This window comes from Lipophrys pholis, assembly GCF_963383615.2.
Source record: "Lipophrys pholis genome assembly, chromosome: 2".
Taxonomy (NCBI): domain Eukaryota; kingdom Metazoa; phylum Chordata; class Actinopteri; order Blenniiformes; family Blenniidae; genus Lipophrys; species Lipophrys pholis.
This window is the reverse complement of record NC_137636.1, coordinates 19,881,269-19,900,496: the sequence shown is the minus strand read 5'-3', so window position 1 is coordinate 19,900,496 and position 19,228 is coordinate 19,881,269. Positions and strand designations below refer to the sequence as shown.

At 40.3% G+C, this 19,228-nt stretch overlaps 1 protein-coding gene across 1 annotated transcript; it reads left to right on the top strand.

The window, feature by feature from the left end:
- The first annotated feature begins 7,651 nt into the window (after window positions 1–7,651).
- On the top strand, window positions 7,652–18,015 carry zdhhc7 (zDHHC palmitoyltransferase 7). The gene is made up of 8 exons (XM_080458300.1): window positions 7,652–7,831; window positions 8,820–8,921; window positions 11,793–12,143; window positions 12,896–13,020; window positions 13,425–13,521; window positions 14,209–14,290; window positions 14,909–15,039; window positions 15,782–18,015. Exons 3-8 carry the CDS (start codon window positions 11,799–11,801, stop codon window positions 15,962–15,964), a joined length of 963 nt encoding a protein of 320 aa, XP_080314426.1. The 5' UTR covers window positions 7,652–7,831; window positions 8,820–8,921; window positions 11,793–11,798; the 3' UTR covers window positions 15,965–18,015.
- The last annotated feature ends 1,213 nt before the right edge of the window (window positions 18,016–19,228 follow it).

Here is a 19,228-nt window from a genome sequence, read left to right as displayed (position 1 = left end):
GACTCACTCAGAACAGTGTTAATGAATATGGTTTCATCCATGGCAGCTTTTTTGACACCAGGCTTCTGATTAATTCTCTCTTGTGCCACTGTAACACTTTGGAATTAGTGCAAGATCTACCTGGTCACCAAAATTGACATCAGATTTTAAAATGACGTCTGCCTTAGAACCAATTGCATTTTTATGAGCCTTCAGGAAGAGTGAACCTCAGAGAGGACTGGTGGATGTAGTGAAGAAGGACATGGAGATGGTTGGTGTAACAGTAGAGAAGGCCGGAGATAGGGTGAGATGGAGGAAGATGATCTGCTCAGAGGCGACACCTGAAGGGAACACCTAAAAGACAAGGAATCGGAAGGACTTTCCCTATTGCCAAGTGAGAGTAATGACAGGAACCAAGGAGTCAATGAGATGAATGATGATTCAGTATCTTTACCCAAACTCTTTGAATCGTGATGAAACCACAAAGAAAGGTAAGTTAACCTAGAAAAATCCCTTCCCTTTGATAAAGGTTGAGTATCGAAATCATCAAAACATTGAATATTTAGTTCAGTGTGTTTGATACTGTAAGACATACCCGGGATTTGACTGTTGTACTCTTTGACACATGTAACCTTTTATGTTATTATGCTAATGCAACATTACATTGTATGAGTTATTCTTGATGGTGTTATAATGGAAGATTCATGTCTGACAGAGAAGGGACATGAAGAAAGGTGGACTCCAGCCTTGAAAGGTAATGAAGCATCTCTGTTCATCATGTGGGCAGAAACAGAGCTACTAATTACATTTGAAATAATACTCAAGGAGAGCTCATTCTCTTTTTTTAAAGGAAAATACAAAAAGTTCCTCTTTGTGGCATCTTTTTCACATAAGATATCAACTTTTAAGTCATTACTTAAACAATGAAAGTCCAGTGAACGGGGTTTTTGTACAATGAAATATTGGTGTGAACCAGATTATTGCACAGAAATGTCATTATTAATAAAGAATATGGAGCAGTGCAATCTTATGTATGTAGAACAATATGTAAGAGGTATCACATTCTCATCAAATAAATATTTGGTTCTTGTCCAGTTTCGTTAACTCCACTATTGATATTTTCCATGTTGAAGGCATTGAATAGTAAATTCAATAAGAGTTGAGTAAATGCAAGTCCAAGAGGTTAAAGTGAAGTGGAAATCACTTGAGAGGAAAAATGCCTTGGGATGGGGGTCAACAACTGAAGCTATGAAAATGATAAAAACTCTATAATCCAGATTATCAAATTCCTAAAGGTCCTGGGATTAGCAGTATAATGCTTACTAATGTATCTTTTAATGGAGGCTGCCCCTTCCCTATCTGGTGTTTTTATCATATGGAATCAATGGTTTCAGGGAAATGGGACGCGCTACTTGCTTCACTTCGTGTGATATAGTGGTCAAAAGGGAGCAGATGTAAAGATGTTTTCACTCAAAACCAAATAATGCTCCATGAAAACACATTAGCACACTCTAAAATAACCTTCGGCCAGCCCTTTTTGATAATCCTGGTTAAGAGCTCTTGCACTGATAGCAATTTCCTCCAGCATCTAAGTTTGTGGTGGCTGAGGCCCACGATAAACACAAGCAGTCACCATAATGTCCCACTGCTTTTTAATATATGAGCAGAATTTATTTTTAGAGCTTTGGTTAATAATTTAAACGCACGAGACAAAATCTGTGTGTGAAAACAAAACAAACAAGAAACACTGGAAGACGTTTGACTGCAACTTTCATGCAATAAGATAATGATACCCGCTATCCTCTGAGCCACAGTGTGGTCAAAATATTATCTCCCAGCCTCAACTGAAACATCTTCTCACTGCTGCGTTTGTCAGGCCACAACAGTGTCCACAACAGGATCAGCAATCGCAGCAGCCCTAATCTTACATGATCACGAAAAGCTGACTTGATGTCTTGTTACTCACGAAGAAAAAAAAAATCTCTTAAAAGCCAGAGATCACTTGGGGTAGGCCTCAGATTTAGATTTGGAAGTACGGTGCAGATCTTTTTAAGTGGTTGGTGATGCCTGGGTTAGCTTGGAGGCAGGCAGAGGAGTGAGACCAGCGGCAGAGAGAGAGAGAGAGAGAGAGAGAGAGAGAGAGAGAGAGAGAGAGAGAGAGAGAGATACAGTTTGTAGAATTATAAGGAAGATTCAGGATTCAGTCAGTTAGAAATTGAGGCAGGACACTAAGGGGAGGAAGAGAGGGAGAGAAAACCAGAGAAAGAGGAAGTCTGTCTTTGTTGAATTATTGATAGACATCATCCACTATGTGGTCTCTTACATGGCACAGGAGGCAGCAGTGGGTGAACCATGAGTCACTCCTCCACGGAAGCCCAGACAGTACTCTACTCATCCTTGGCTCACACGCACGCACGCACGCACGCACGCACGCACGCACGCACGCACGCACACACACACACACACACACACACACACTCACACACACACACACACACACACACACACACACACACACACACACACACACACACACACACACACACACACACACTCGCTGGGCTTCCTATGAAGAGGTAAGCTAATCTTACCTTGAAAGCCTTCATATACACTTCATATTGATCGGGGAAAATGTGATGCACTTAGGAAAGGTGCAATGTCTGTATAGGTGTGTTCGTGTGTGTCAGTGTGTTTGTAACGAAGAGAATTTATATTTGAAAGGCACAGTCCACCCTTTAAGCCCCACCTTGTCAAAATCAAAGCACCAGAATATGCAGCAAGCACAAACAATGAACAAGAGACCTGGGTTGGGAATTTTTGTTTGTACTGATTAAAAAACTAAATACACCAAGGCTGTAACTCTTTCAATGCTAATCAGTTTTTGTTATCATGATGCGGCAGAGCAGTTTTAAATGTTTCCCTGTTTTCAGAAACACCTACAGCTGGTTTAACAGAATAGCCACAGAGTGGTATTGATCTTCTCAAGTAACCCTCCATCTGAAAGGAGGGGGATTTCGGTGATGCATTAAGATGATGAGAAAAATGGGATCCAAGTCTTCCTGGCTCATGTATATAAACTGACTGGCAGAGAGATTAAGCATCACTGGTGTACTGCACTATAACTTCCATGCCAAACAGAGAAGAGCCAAAAGAATCCATGGCATCTGCTGGGCCAAAGCTTAGCACTAATCCTATAACATGGAGGTAAACCCCAGTGGACCCAGGGGAGGGATCACAGGTATGAAACTGATGTATTTGGGGGGATACAAGTAGCACATCAGGCGAAGAGACAATTCCTTTGCCGATGCTTTTGGGTAGTCTCCTCTGTCACATTAAGCATGACTAAACCAAAGAATTATTACCCAGCCCACTGCCGTGTGGCTCGGCATGAAAGGGTGCTAGTTTATTTACTGGTTCTTCTCACTGATGTTGTCCATTATACCTATTTCTTTTTGCAGATAATAGAGCAGAGCAGTGTAGGGAATAACCAACACGTGTGTTAGAAAGAGCTCCTCGCCAAGCTTTCAATAGACATTCAAGCACATCAGTGGGAGCTCTGGATATTTAACTGAAATACAGAAAAGGTTGAATGATTTTGAATTTTGTTGTATTTTATTGTATGTTTCTCTGTTTTGAAATATGAATACCTTGTCAGTGAAGGCGCTTACCACAGTCGAATGTAGAAGAAGAACCGATGGCCTTCAAGACAAAGCTCCCGCCCCTGGTGCGTTCTGCTCTTTCTGTTTTAGAAAAGCCCTTGATTTCCTTTCTTAGAAAATCCCCTCTAAAAGGCTTCTCGATTGGATTTGAGTGAGCAAGGCAAAGGAGGATGCATCACAGATAAGCCTGTGTAAGGTCAGAGGCCATTTCACCTTGTCTTGAGTCCTGGTCAGTCTCTGTGCCACTATGATAAGGTCAGATTTCTCAGTCATGTTTGTGTGCCTGAACAAGAGTTCCAATGCATAGAATCGATTTTTTTCTTTGTTGCTGCAGCAGAGACAGATGGTTGTGTAGAATAAGCCTTGCCACATCATTTGTGTGGGAAATGCATTAACAGAATTAGACTTCCAAAGGCAAAAGGTCATGTGACATTTGAACTCAGTGCCACTGGGAAAAATAATGAATGGATTTATAATTATGATATGCTGTCATGCATTGTGAGAATAATCCGGGAAAGAAAAAAACAAAGACGCATCGACTTTTTCTGTACTGCAGACTTACTTGCCCTCATACAATAATCTTGATTTTAATAACCATATAAGTAATTTTTCACACAGGAAACAAACCTGGTTTCAAAATTATCAAATGATCGGTGTTTGTGTTTTGTAGGATTATTTGAGCAGTAGTCATATTTCAAGTATTATACATCTATACTTCTCTGTCCATCCCTGTACATTTGAAAAAACAAATCCACCACATTCAAACTCCAAGAAAAACACACATTTCCCCAAAGAAAAAGTAAAAAAAAACAAAACAATAATTGAGATATTATTATTATAATTTTTTTTAATTTATGTACTTATTCTTTATTATTATTGCCATTGTTGTTGCTATTTTTGTCATCGCTAAATTCTCGTACTAACCCTTTCATCAAATTTAGACTTTAAAACTACTATTATATTTGGTCAACATTACACTTTTTCATGTGTTTCATACCGTTAAACAATAGTCTTCAAATCATCCGTCGCTACCTTGTTCTCTGGTTCCAATGCTAATGTCATTTCTTATACAGCCACTAGAGGTCACTGTAGCGCCTACATTTTCAACGAGTTCACAAAATCCTTCCCTTTAGTCTTATTCTATCAATTGTTTATAGTATGTAGTTTTCACCCAGCTACATTGTAGTCACTCAGAATTTCCACGGATCTGTTGTTGGAGAGGAAAAAAAAAAAGGTAACAAATCTTAATTAAATGTGTTTCAGGCGTGACTGTCTGAATTAAGTGGTTTGCAGCTTAAGCTAAACCATCTCACTGCTGGTAGCATCATATTTCTGAAATAAACGTTTCTATTTCTGCTTGATATCTATTTTGAAAACCGTGTGTCGAGTATAATTTCTATAAATAAACAACTAAATAGACTATATACATCCATAACAGTATTTCTTTTTTTTTCTGAGGTTGTGCTGCACCGTCAAAAGTTTATTTTAATGAATGAAACCAGAGATCTATTGAGCCATCAGTATACAACCTCATAGTAAGTCATATTTGAACAACTGGTGAAACTTGCATGAAATTTTCATTTGAGTGGCAGCCATCAAGTAGATGTGCCCACACGAGGCGTCATTCCCAGAGCAGACCAGAATTGAAAATAAGAAAGTGTCCTTGTCTGAAGCAGTGACAGAAACATTGCTGTTGAGCTGTACGGTTCTGAAATCTACTTTTCTCATTCCTCATTTTTGCTCTTTTACTCTTTCTTTTTCTCCCCCAAATGCACTTTTCCTTTTTCCCCTCCCTCTGTTCTTACTGCAGCAAACACACACAGACACATGTACACACATTAACAAGGGAACCAGCTACAGTCGCATTGAAGCACTCTGCTCTCCACTCCACTTTGCTTCACTTCATTTCACTCCAAAAGTACAGCATGTCAACAAAGGCTGGTGGAGGGAACTGCACCAAAAATAATAATGCACATGAGAACCTTGGCCCCCAGCTGGAGATTTTATTTGTTACATGAGCACTTAGCATTCATTATTTAATCGGATACAAGACTCCTGATTACATCAAGAGTAAAAGTTTGAAAAAAAAATAATAAAAAAATTTAAATCTTGTTTGTCTCAGTTACTGTTCACAATCTGCAGTGCATTCTCTGGTGCCTCTGAGTAAGAGATGTTTCAGGGAATGTGCATCAGATAAGGAGAGCCTTTAGGAGGATGCAGCCACGGTCGACGCTCCTTTGGCAGTCAGTCAGATGCTCATCTAGTCATAATGGAGAGAGAAGCAGTGCTGGAAATGGAAAAGGCTTCAGTCCCCAGATTCAGCCTTTAAGCTGCTTTAGAGGATTGCTGGGTATTTTTTTCTCTCCCTCCCTCCAAAACAGACAGCTGATATTGGCTCTGAACCAGAACGGGAGAGGGCAGGAGCCCTGAGTTTTCACTGCGCAGCTGCAGACACAGGGCAGAGAAGGGCCAAGCTGCTTTGTCTTGACTTTATAATCCACTCTTGGGACACGTGACGGCAGAGATTGCTGCCAAGACGGTCCTGCTGCTCCCTGCTGGGAATGTTCTGCTACAAGTTGGCATGTGTCCCCAACTGACCATAAGAAGGCTTTTCCTCTGTCGTTATATGTATTTGTAGAGAACTGCTTTACTTTTTGTCATTTGAAAAGAGTAAACTATTAACAATTTACAAGACTTCTACTTTACCTCATTTTGCCTAAAACCTTTGACTGTGCTGTGTATGGAGAGTATTACCAAACAGTACTTATGCTTGTACATAGGATGCATGAAAATTGTCCCATAAAGTCACAATAATAAACAACTTTGCTGAACAACTCCCACATAGGTTTTCTTCAAGTTCAGGGTTCTGGTCAATATAGTAACACTGGGAGGATTCAGTCAGTATGTTTTTGAAGTGGGTAGTGGTGGAGTTTATTGTATTTATATTAGCTTCTTTGTCTTGTGCTATTTTGATATCACTACCTGCTTATTCATAGGACAGTCCACCAATACCACCAAGTAAAAAAAGAAATAAAAAATTGAATGTCTTTACCTCTGTCAGAAACTGAATATTTAATGCAAAATGTATTCAGTTTTAAGTGACTACATCTATTGGAAATAAGCTACTAAAAACAATATTTTCATTGCTGAAATTGCTAGTAAAATAAACTATCCAGAAACATAAATAGATGACATTATAGCACTTTACTAATAGGTCATTAATTCAAGGGACCAAATCCAAATGAACAACTTACATCATTTTCATATATTTTTTGATGTTCTTCAATATCCTTTTGTTAGATCAAAATATCTCTGGTGGTACAAGAGGAAGTCTTTACCTTGAGTGTAGGGACACCCAGGTTCAGAACCCTATTACAGCATGACTGGCTTCTGGTTTAAAACTTGGCCGAGACTGCAGTGACTTACTCCGGTGACTTCTTTAAAAGGTCAGATCAACATTCTCTTGTTAGACGAAACAAGACTATTGTCACTATTGAAGAGATACCTAAGTCCATGCATGCATGTGCCCCTGCAATAACTACATGATATGTATGCTCAGAAAACTTATTTCGCTTGATATTGTGTTACTCTAGTAACTATGTGTACTTTATATGCCACATACAGTATACTCCTATATTCTACTGTGCACTTTAGGAAATCCCTCTTGTAAATAGTGTTTGCTGTGCTTTCTGTTAATTTCACTCTTTCTGTGCTTAGTCACTATTTAACGTCTACATGTTAATATTAATATTTAATATTACTCTTTTTTTTTTACATAATCAATGAATTCACCTCTGGGAATAGTAAAGTATTTCAAACAATTCTATTCCATTCTATTGTATTCTATTCTATTGTATTCTATTCTATTCTATTCACTGCATTTGACAAACAGCGCACACAAGTGGAGATCTTTTATTGCTGCAGTTAGTGGTGTTATTCACATCACTCACCGAGCAGTGTCGCTGTTAAACACGATCTCTTCCGAAATATCCCGAACGTTGACGGAAACAAACGAAGTGAACCCCGGAAGCCCTGTCGTGGTGTCGTTCCTGCCTACTGTCAGCCCGTTGTTGGAGCTATGTGTTGCTGCTACCGCTGCCGATACCGCTGCGCTGGGGCAAGAGTGTCGCCCAAACGGGGCGTCAAAATGTATTGAGAGAGAAGGCCAAGCAAATGAAATTTGGAGTATTGAGGTATGTAGTTGAGCTGTCTGTGGGAAGCGTCTGTTCTCGCGCACGTCGTTCGTAGCATGCTAGTTAACCCGAGCTGTGTTAGCTTGCTTTAGAGGCTCGCGAGTAGCTCGTGAAGAACCAGGCGGACCAGCTGCTGCTCCACCCGGGCTGTCGGGGCTCCGGGGCTTCATTTATAGTCGTGACCTTTTCTCATTTCTTCCTGAATCGATTCTTGGAGGACGTTTCGAAATAATGCTGTCCTTACTAAAATGTTCATTGACACGGATTGATGATGATTAATGAGCAGGTGATGATCTCCGCTCACCTTCCCCATAACTATTCCGATGTTGTGATTGTATGCACTGAACTGTGAACAATTTTACACAAACATCAGTTTCCTAAATGTCACTAAAATGGGAAAATATACCTTGGTATGCACACAGACACGGTGGTACATGTGTCAGCGGGTTGACTTTTATTAAACAGCTCTAAATTTGATTGTTGATGTTTCACAAACGGTGCCAATGAAGTTTCTCTGTCTACATGGACACAATAGTTTTTGAACTGGAAGCAGATTGCTTCACATTAAGTGAAGACACAAACGCTGGCCAGTGTCACCACATTGCTATGAATAGCCAGATTGATGGGCGTGTTTCCGGGGAGCAAAAAAAAAAAAGGGAACACTTACAAAATTCATTCTTTAACTGGAAGGGAAACAACTGTGATTCAAACGATGTCGAAATGACAATTGGCAGATAGATATTTCTTTCTAAGCTGACCTTGTGATCAAATGATAAATTAATCTACTTTAAAAATCTGTTCATACAGACACTCCTGAGAAGGTTCTACTTTGAAACAGTTTTGCAAAGTCATTCATCGGATAAGGTTTTGGCCACTTTTAAGGGTGTATTTCTTACGTTTTCACAATTTGTTTATTGCTGTTAACTATAACATATGACCTAAAAAAAATGTGCAATTTTGAAAATGCCTATCTTCTTATCTTGTTTAGGTATTAGCTAAGATCCTGGTTTACATATCCACATCATCCTAAATGCTGGTCCAGGAAGCACACCGCACAGCATGCTGTTGTCGTGAAGCAGGATCACACTAGGTATGTTTCTTCTAAGCCCGCATGGTTTTTCTTTTCACTTAATTTTTTTTGTTCATTGTGTGACAAGGGCAAACAGTGAAGGCAGCCAACTTTGTGACATAAGGTTATCTGTTGTGCAAAAGCTGGAGGAGCAGCATTCCTTAATTGCCCATAAACTAACCAAGAGGCATCTGAGAGGAAGTTCGTCTATTAGGAGAGTCCATTTAGTTTACTGTGATTTGTCTTTTTAATCTTCTGAGAATGTATTGTTTATTAATGAATCTGCAAGCATAATGACTCATTTAACAATTGTGTGTGTTATAATGTAAGTGCATCAAGAGACAGGGTCTTCTGTGCTCGTCATCAGGCTGTCAATCTGAGATTTTGGAGAATGTAAAAGATGTGCATAAAAGATTGGTTTTTTAGGTAGATAGATTTGCATTGGAGTTGGCTTGCAAAGTGATCTGAGCCAGTCTCACTGAGGTGACTGTGAATGTCATACGAACGATAGGGTGAGGTGTAATGAATGGGGGAGTTGCGGCTCTTGTGTTATGCCCTCTTATATGGAAGGGCAAGAGTTTTGCATTTGTTTTATTTTTAGTTTGTTTATCATATACAGCTGGCATGTGATAAACAATAGACTGTGTTTGTCAAAAGTGGAATGGACAGTATGCGAGGTGCTATTCATTTTTCTATTGATATTCATTTTTCTTCAAAAACTAGGACTGTTGTGGGAACCATATTCACTTCGGTTCTATCAACAATAAGTATTTATTTTGATAGAAAGTACTTTGTTTTTGAGAAAATATTCAATAGTGTTACCTTTGACTGCACTTAATAAGTATTAGTTAAATAAGTTTTCCATGCCTTAAAAACTCAACATCCTTCATTCATATTCCTGTTGTTGTTGTTGTTTTGAATATGAGCTCACATTTGTTAGCTCTGCAAGCCAATTTGCCCACAACTGCAAACTTTACGATAAAATATCAGCAAATGAAATGGGCACATAAAAATAAATAAATAAAATAAAGCACTTGTTTACACTGAATATTATTTGATTTAGATCTGATGAGTTGTCGCTGGCCGATCAGGTACAACTCGGGTCTTCTGAAAATCTTTCCCAGTGTTAAATGGTCACATTACTACAGGTGATATAAATATATAATAGTCTGTCATCACATTTCCATATTCTTATCAGTTTCCCTAAAACCTACTGGGAAATGATAACTGGAGGTAATTTTGTGCACAGAATTTTAGTTTTTGTGAGCACCTTCCCACACGACTCTTCACATTTTACGCTGACATATTGTCCTAATTGCAGATGTTTATTGCGATCACACCAAACTTTCTGTGCTGAGTTAGCTAATTAGGCAATCTGAGTGAAATGACCCATGTGCGGGTGTCGGAGAGCTTTAGATGTACACAAACAATCATGGACTGAAATCTGATAGGAGTATCTATCCAGATTTTGCAAGCATCTCGTATATCCCTCTGAGACAGGGTTCTTAAAGATTGCCTCTCTTACTATAAAATGACGGATCTGAAGCAGAGCCGCAACAAGAATAACAATCTCCGTTTTGTGGCAGACATTTCTGATGTTTTGGGGTTTCAGCGCTGGAGGCCAAAAACTGTCTTACTGTCTTTTTCATTTTCCCTGACACCCACTGTCACGAAGAGTTTGTAGACTGAAGCTGAAACAAACATTGATGGGTTATTTGCAAGACAGCCCAGTTGGCTAGTCAGCTGATGACTGACGGCTCATCCCTGCACCCTCATTCTCACTGGAAATCTTCATTTAATTTGAATGCTTAGAAAAGGGAAGCAGTCACTTCATCAGAGAGTAGCAGAAGAACAGCAAAAACAGAAACCACAGTTTGTGTTTGTGTCTGCCTTTCCCTTCTTAAACAAAGAACTTGTATATTTGTATTAAGCTCACAAAGGCAGTTATAATAACTACTTACAAATCCTGCAAAGAGAAGTTCTGTCCTTAATCATCTAAATACACAATCCGTTAAAATCACCTGTAACCAATCACATTTCTTGATGAGTCCTTTTCATCAATAAATCTTAATCTGTGAGCACTTTAATAAACAAACAAGAGGACGATTTGTGTGCATGAGATGTTAATTGAGCTTTATCTAAGAAGGAAGTTCTCACTGATATGGTCATGTGAATCATTATACCTTCATTTTGATTGAATCATAGTCGTGTGCAACCTGAGTGGGTCTTTTGACATACAGACTTATTGTATTGTGTGTAATATGAAACTGAAAAGAGGATGAAAAACTATTCTCCACAGTTGCATAGTGTACTCCATCACTTATAGGAGATAACCTGAAGAAAGCTTCAGATCGAGCTGCTGGCCACAAAACTGCTATACAAATTAGCCTTTTTAATTTGCATTACAAATGTTAAAAAAAGCTTTGTTGTTTTTATGTTTTATCTCTGTGAGCAAAAGAGGAGCGCCTGTGGGTAGATTATTATTAGCCAGTATTTCTTACATACATGTGGCTCAGCTGCAGTATCAGTTTCCTAAAGGGACCGGGATCACCATTGATTTCTCTTGAAGCCACGAACAAAGTCTCCAGCTGATCCAAAATGTTATCTCACGACCTTGACATGAATACAGAAGACAAAAGCTCCAGTGACTCATGCCTCTTGTAATAACAGCAGCATGGCTCAGAGGGCTCTTAGCCTGTGGAGTTGAGTCATATTGATCATACGTTTACTTTGCGAGGGTGGTTGTGTTGTTTAGTTGTTTTTACAAACCATTCGCATTGCCGCTACCCTGATTCCTGCACAAGTCACAGTTTTACTCCTCTGCATTATATTTAGATGCACTAACTTTGTTGTGTAATTTAGTCTTGCTTCAAGTGTTTCCCCTCTCCTCAGGGAACGATGCAGGCTTCAAACCACCGGCTGCGAGATATGGAGCAGCACCACCCGTTACTGTCGGCAGGTGCTGATGTGGAGACGGGCAGTCTAGCGTCGGGAGTGATGGTGGGAAGTCCCCACACAGGCCACACAGCATCGAACCGCACGCTTTGGTTCATTCAGGATAGCTGTGGCATAGTGTGTGCCACCATGACCTGGTTCCTGGTATTGTACGCAGAATTTGTGGTGAACTTTGTCATGCTTCTGCCCGCCAAGAGCTTCTGGTACACGCTGCTCAATGGAGCCACCTTCAATTCCCTGGCTGTACTGGCATTGGCCGCGCACCTGCGCACAATGTTGACTGACCCGGTAAGGATATTAAAACACAAGTTTTTTGAAAGACAAAAAAAGGGATAGGTCGGTAGGAGAACAAAGGCTTTGAAGGGGGGGGGGGGGGGCTACAGAAAACAGGAGCAACACAAACTAAATGAAAATGATCTGTAAATTGAGATTTTTGTTTTTTTTGACATATTCACCTTCCTCATTTATACAGTTTTACTGTGGTTTTCACAGTCTTCTTAGTGGAGTCACACTTTGGTGGATGGAAGTATTTTTTGACCAACTGAGCAGAAAGCGCCACAATGGACTCATATTTGGAGTCACATTCCAAAGTATTGATGCCCTGGAGGCTTGAGGAGCAGAGTTAGGACTCCCACAGCTTACAGGTTACCTCTACGCTTCCCTCAGCTCCTTGGGCACTGCACTGTGGCAGCCCACTGCTCCTAGTATGTGTAGTTAAAGTTAACTATCTATAGGATGGGTTAAATGCAGAGAGGTAATTCAGCTCTTCTTCTCCGTTGCTTTGGAGAAGGGGTGTAATGTGATGTTGAGCAGTGCAGAGCAGCTTACATAGCTCCAAATTAAATGTCCATCAACGTTTATATCTATTAGTTTAACATAGTTTAATAGGATATTTAAAACAAAAAGTTAAAGACACAGTTGTGGAAATGTAGAACTAAGAAGAGTTACTGAAGTCAGTCTGCTCAAACAGAGGCATCCTAACTAATGTAACATCAACTCATTGCACTGGTCTTGGTCTGTCTGCCTGCTCTGCTCTTTAGGGGGCAGTTCCTAAGGGAAATGCAACCAAGGAGTACATGGAGAGCTTGCAACTGAAGCCTGGGGAGGTCATCTACAAGTGCCCAAAGTGCTGTAGTATCAAACCTGAGAGGGCGCACCACTGCAGGTCAGCATCACAGCCCGTCTACCACAGACATGTCTCGAGCAGCAGCAGCAGCTTGTCTTTGTTACGTATGTGACGATTGCAGTAAGCACGTGTATAGGAAGCGATCAAAGTCAATTAACAGGCACTCTCGGTATCTGCAAGTGAAGAAATGTACCTGAAGTGTTTCAGAAGCTTCCATCAGGGAAACTGAGTTGTGAAACTGGTGCAGCAGGTTTAACTGCATGACCACACAACTCCTGCACACTAAACCATTGTGTCCAGTTTCCTGCTGAATTAATTCAGCAACCATCTAAGATGTGCTCTTGAACTGTTTGTATGAACATATTTTGTAAAGATGGGAATGGTGGCGACATTTGCTCCAGAAGCCAGTTTGTCATGCACTGACATCTTTTTCCTGTCTGCAGTATTTGTAAACGATGCATTCGCAAGATGGATCACCACTGTCCCTGGGTCAATAACTGCGTGGGAGAGAAGAATCAGAGATTCTTTGTTCTTTTCACTGTAAGTACTCCAGAGTACTTGTGCAGTAGGCTTCAGGTTACATTTAAGAGGGTGTGGGAAGGATTCTTTGATTGCTGTAATGAAATCTGTCTTTTGTACTTTTCGTAATGACTTTGAGTTAATTAAATCTTCTTTAACCCATTTACTCCTCTCATTGCTGACAGGATTTGCCTTGCATATGTCTCATAACCGTAACTCCTGCACCCAGTTATTATGTCTTGAAAATCCAAAAAGCAGAAAGTTGAAGTGAAAATTGAAGCGGTTGTGGAAAAAGAGACCGAAGCCCTCGCTCATTAGACATTTTATAACAATACCACAGCAATAAAATCGAACATAATTCAGTACTTAGCAGGCATTATGAAATTGTGTTTTCAATATTTGTTTTAAATCTCATTAGCCGCTGTTCCCACACGTCATGATGACTCACAAGCTGAGTGTCCCTGCTCTCTAGAGAGAGTAGTAACTCATGACAGACACTGGCCTTCAATTTATTTTGTTCTCGGAGCCATTTGTGACACTGCCATAGATGAGTGACTCACTTACACCCAAAATGGTTTGGCTTGCAGGATTTTGGATTACCATAGATAGAGTAGTTCTATTTAAAACAGGTGCTTTACTTTCTTTCTTCTTTTTTTTTTTGAGAATCAGATTTTATATTTGTTTCTTTGTGTGTTCTTCTTTCCACAGATGTATATATCCTTGATTTCTGCCCATGCCCTGGGCCTCAGTGGCATGCACTTCTTCACCTGTATTAAAGCTCAGTGGAACGGTAAGCCCTGCCTGGATTGTTTAGAACATGATTTTGAATCAAAAAAACAAATACAGAACTCCTGAGAGTTACAGCTGTTTATGCACATGAGTGCACCTGCTGACTGAAGGAAAGATAATCTTTTTTTTTTTTTTTTAAAAGAAAGTGATTTCAACCTTTTGTAGATAAGAAACTTTTTGTTTTTTGTTTTTTTCCATAGTGCAATCACCATTGTATTATCCTTGATATGTAACTGTTTTAGCTCTCTTTCTCTGGGAACTTAAAAGTTCAAAGTTCAGGTATAGAAGACCAGCTTTCCCTACAAACCACAGGATGGCGCTGGCAAGGAAAGACATTCTGCTTAGTCGAGATCATTGAAGTAGAAGTTCTACTGGAGTTTGACTTCAGTGATATTTACAGATTATTAGCTTCTACCACTTTCAACAACATTTCTGTATGTTTTTATTGGTCGAATTTTGTACAATTTGTACCTCGAGAGAAACTCACACTTGTTGACCCAAAAGGAACTTGTGAATTCTGTCGGCCTTTGTCAGTATGCAATGTGAACTGAGTTGTTTTGGGATTTGAAATTGGCTCCTGCACGCTGTTTATTTCCACCTCTTCTCTTGTTGTGACCAGAGTGCAGTGAGTTCTCTCCAGGAGTCTCCGTGCTGCTGCTCATCTTCCTCTGTCTCGAAGCCGTCCTCTTCCTCACTTTCACAACTGTGATGTTTGGCACGCAAATCCACTCCATCTGCAATGATGAGACGGTGGGTAGAAGTCGTATAGTTAGTCTGTGTGTGTGTGTGTGTGTGTCTGTGTGTGTGTATATGCAGTTGGAGAAATCATTATTCGATCTCCTGCTAATAAAGTCAGTTTAACCCTCACAAATAAATAATTTTAACAGAGAAACAGGATATCAACAAATCTCCACCTATTAATTGTGTTATTTTCATTTCATTAAGTGAAATAAGTGTTTGATTCTCAAAGAGAACCTGACTTGGCACTTGGTGGAGAAACCCCTTGTTGTCAGGCACAGAGAGCAAACGTCTCTTGTTGTTGATTTGCTCGGCAGTGCAGTTCATATCTCAGAGTCGGGAGGGATTTTGGTCCACTCCTCTTTACAGATCCTCGAGAAATCCTCAAAGTTCAGAGGCTGTCGCTTGGCAACTCAAAGTTTCAGCTCCCTCCATAGATTTTCTGTCAGATTGAGGTCTGGAGACTGGCGAGCCCACTACGTGACCTTAATGTGCTTTTTCTTGAACCACTCCTTTGTTGTCTTGGCCGTTTGCCCATCCACGACTCCTCATCAGTGTTCTTATTTACATTTGCACTATGAAAGGTGTGGCTCTGCAATCTATATATTGGATTGGATGACAATAAATACATTCTTTTTTGAGTTTATACTCTTTTCAATACTATATGTAACCTTTTTAATGTGTGTTTTGACGCGTACTGAGCCAATTCAAAAGGAGGGATCCTCCATTAACCATGAGCCTGAATGTCTTGCAGGAGATTGAACGTCTTAAAAATGAGAAACCCACATGGGAGCGTCACATGAGATGGGATGGGATGAAATCGGTGTTTGGAGGTTCGCCGTCTCTGCTGTGGTGCAATCCATTCACAGGTCTCCGGCTGCGCCGTCTCTTACTGCTGACCCAGAGTCGTCGCGGCGGGTCCGAGTTTTCAGTCTGAGAAACGGCGCAGACTGATGCCGCTCACCAACACTCTACCATCTCTGGAGCCAGATTTCTTTGTACGCCCTCTTTGGTCGTGACTAAGTGAGATGCCTTCACCCTGAAGCTGTTCTTGACAGGGCGACATGCTGCTGCAGTGGACACCGTGCAACACAACCACCACTGAAAGTTTGTATTCTCACCCTCACGTGCTGATGTGGACCCCAAGTCTTTTGGTTTTGTTCTGCGTGGGTATGCTGAGCAACTGTTTTTTTTTTTGTTTTGTTTTTTTTACATGAGCAGCTTTTTGATTTGTGCATTTTGTTTTATTTAGTTTTATTAGGTGAAGCATGCCGTATGTAACTCAAGTGAGCTTCTTATTCCTGATTGCTCAAGGCACTGAACAAGATCATTTTGGTACACGGTGTGTTTTCTTTGCTACACAAATGAGATTCAAGAGGAGTTTTTACATTTTCAAGTGGAGGGGGAGGAAGGGGGGGGGTGGGGGGGGGTTATCAACAACATATCTTTCATCACCACTGGACCGAGACGAGTGGATCTGAATGGTAAGGTGCTTCAAGTTGTATTGAACCCAGACGAGGAAGTCACTGTCAAGGACATGTACCGCTTATGTGACACTTGGGGAGAAAGCCTGGATATACAGAGCACATCAGACACTGGAGATTGAACTGTGCTGCCTTGATTTGCATGAATAACGGCTCAATCGGTCACCATCTCAGCCTGGATATTAGGCTTTCATCATCTTCAAATTAATGAACAGGCTACACAAGCCTCATTCTTATTCCAGTGGACCGAGTGGCTTTTCCCGTCTCCTCTCCTCTGTCATGTTGTTCTCCCTCTGAGCAGAAGTACTTTTTTTGTTGTTGTTTTATTTAGGCTTGTAAAAGTACTTTTTATTTTTTTTGTAATTACTGCTGAAGCTCCACCATCGTGACCACTCCTCAAAAGTTACCCATAATTACTCAAAGGAGATGACTACTTTTAATTCATTTGAGTTTCCATTGGATAAGACGCGTTGTGTTAATTGTATGTGTCCATAAATCTGCCAGTCCTTCGTGCTGCTCAACATCTCTTCTTTTTGTCTTTTCCAAATCAGTCAGTGACTGCCAGACCACTGATATGCCTCGCTGTGTTTTAACGACAAAGTGATTCAGGTCGAAGAGAGAATGTTACTCAGTCTGAATTTAATTACCAGCTCCCTTTTTTTTTAATGTGGAAAACTGGAGGCTGCTTCTATGTGCAGTAGGAAACTATATAGAAAATAGTTGGCTAACAATTCAGCATTTCAACCGTGAAAAAACCCTCTGGAGATGGAGCCAAGTCTCAGACGTGGTCACTGTGCATGCCGTTTGGCCACCGTGTGGTGCAGCGCTTTGAAAAGGAGTCCTTGAAACAATGGCACAGCCTCTGTTGTGAACTCAAGCTCCTTTTTGTGAAGTCCGGCTGTAGATGTGGAATAAAAGAAGTGCTCCGAGTGCACTGAGGTACATTGGTCACTATACAAGCTTTAATACTGAACAGCGTCTCGGGGAGCTTAGTATTTGCTTGTGCTGCCTTTTTTTCTACTTGCCACTCCAGAAACGTCAGACCTGTAACGTCCAGCTTCAGGGCAGTCGTGGACCCTTTTCCACTCTTTCCAGAGCAGTTCTCATGCCTTTGAAACATTCAGCCTGAATATTCATTAAAGTGTCTGTCTGTCTTCTTTTTTTTTTACTTTGCTGAATGAATGGGCCTGTTAGCACTGGATAGGGGTGGCTTTTTGAATCTGAAGGGATTTCTGGGTTTGCGGTCCTCATTCACAAAGTTGATAATTATCAAAGCAACTCTTGATTATCAAAGTCTCAGTTTCTGGCTTGCTGGACGATGTGCTGCTGTTTGTTCTAAACTGTGGTTGTCGGGACAAGGATCTGTCTGCTGTTTACACTAAATGATGATATCTGACACGCCGTGGCACTGATGTTTCAAAAATCATGCTGTCATTAGAATGTAAAAGGTTTCTTTTGTTTTGGATTAAAGGTCACAGCACTGAAAGCTTGCCGATATCAGGGGAATGACGTTTTTTGTTTTTTTTTCATTTTTGTACTGGTTTTTCATTTTTCATCAGGTTCTGCTCAACCGCTTCACCTCGGCAGCACTTTCTTTGCCATGCGCTCGGGGAATCTCATTATTATACTGTCTTGTGTTTTGAACACGGCTCACTCGGCAATCCTGGCAAATCGAAAACGAGCAAAGCCAAACGAGGGAATATGTGTACACGTGAAGACGAGAGGTTCAAGGGGAATTTTATGCTGGTTTGTTTTGTCTGCACACGCTCCTGTTGCTAGTCAAGCATCAGCTGGTATTAAACGGTCGTTCCAGGTATTAGTGGCATAAATACATGCAGAGCTAACAAGCCGCAAACATGTCATTAGAATAAGAGTCCGTATGAAGCAGGGCCAGAGGTAACTAGGACTAATACAGTGTTAGTGTTGGATTCATATTGTCAGACTGGTGAGTGCTGCCTTTTTAATGCTCGATCATGACTGGTTTAATCTGAAACGGTGTGTTTGACGTTAACAAGTATTTGATAATAGGATAGATAGTCCTTTTTCATGACCAAACAACTCGGGATGTTTTGTGCATTTCAGATCCTGCAGCACGGTGCGCAACATTCTACACAATGGTGTGTGAATGACAAACGTTTAAAGGTTATAGTTTAACATTTCTTTGTACTTGTCTTCTGCTGAATGAGTTTAAAAGCTAAAAGGGAGAAGAAAAAAAATCACAGTAAGGACATGATTGTTAAACCATCAATTGTGCTAACACTATTTCTGGCTAAATTTTGTGCCGCCAGTTGACAGGCAAAGGATTCTCTAAGAAAATGTATGAAGAAAAAAAACATTTTGATATGTGCAGCATTGAATCTTGAGAGAACAGATGTTTGATCAGAGAATTTACCATTTAGAACATTTTTGTTTTCCTATTCTGAGAGAATGTGTCTTGAAGAGCAAATGTCCCTCAACTTTATAAACAAAATATAAAGGTTACTATAAACGGTATACTGTATAAATGGAATGTTTTACGCAAGTTTTTTTTTTTTTTAATTAATGTGTCATGAACTTATGTCATATTGTTAATGTCATCCTTTACATAATAAACCTGATTAAATTAAGGCTGTGACTTGGGACTGATTGTTCAGCATGCACAGTTTTTCAGTGGGGATATTTCAGGAATATTGAGAACTGTTCCACACAGACATGACACCATGCAGACATACTGAAAT

What these genes read in the sequence shown, in the direction of transcription:
- zdhhc7 (XM_080458300.1), top strand. Translation starts at nt 11,799, where the DNA reads ATGCAGGCTTCAAACCACCGGCTGCGAGATATGGAGCAGCACCACCCG. An exon ending in GCACAATGTTGACTGACCCG is followed by an intron (nt 12,144 to 12,895) that starts GTAAGGATATTA and finishes TCTGCTCTTTAG; the next exon opens with GGGGCAGTTCCTAAGGGAAA. An exon ending in TATTAAAGCTCAGTGGAACG is followed by an intron (nt 14,291 to 14,908) that starts GTAAGCCCTGCC and finishes TGTTGTGACCAG; the next exon opens with AGTGCAGTGAGTTCTCTCCA.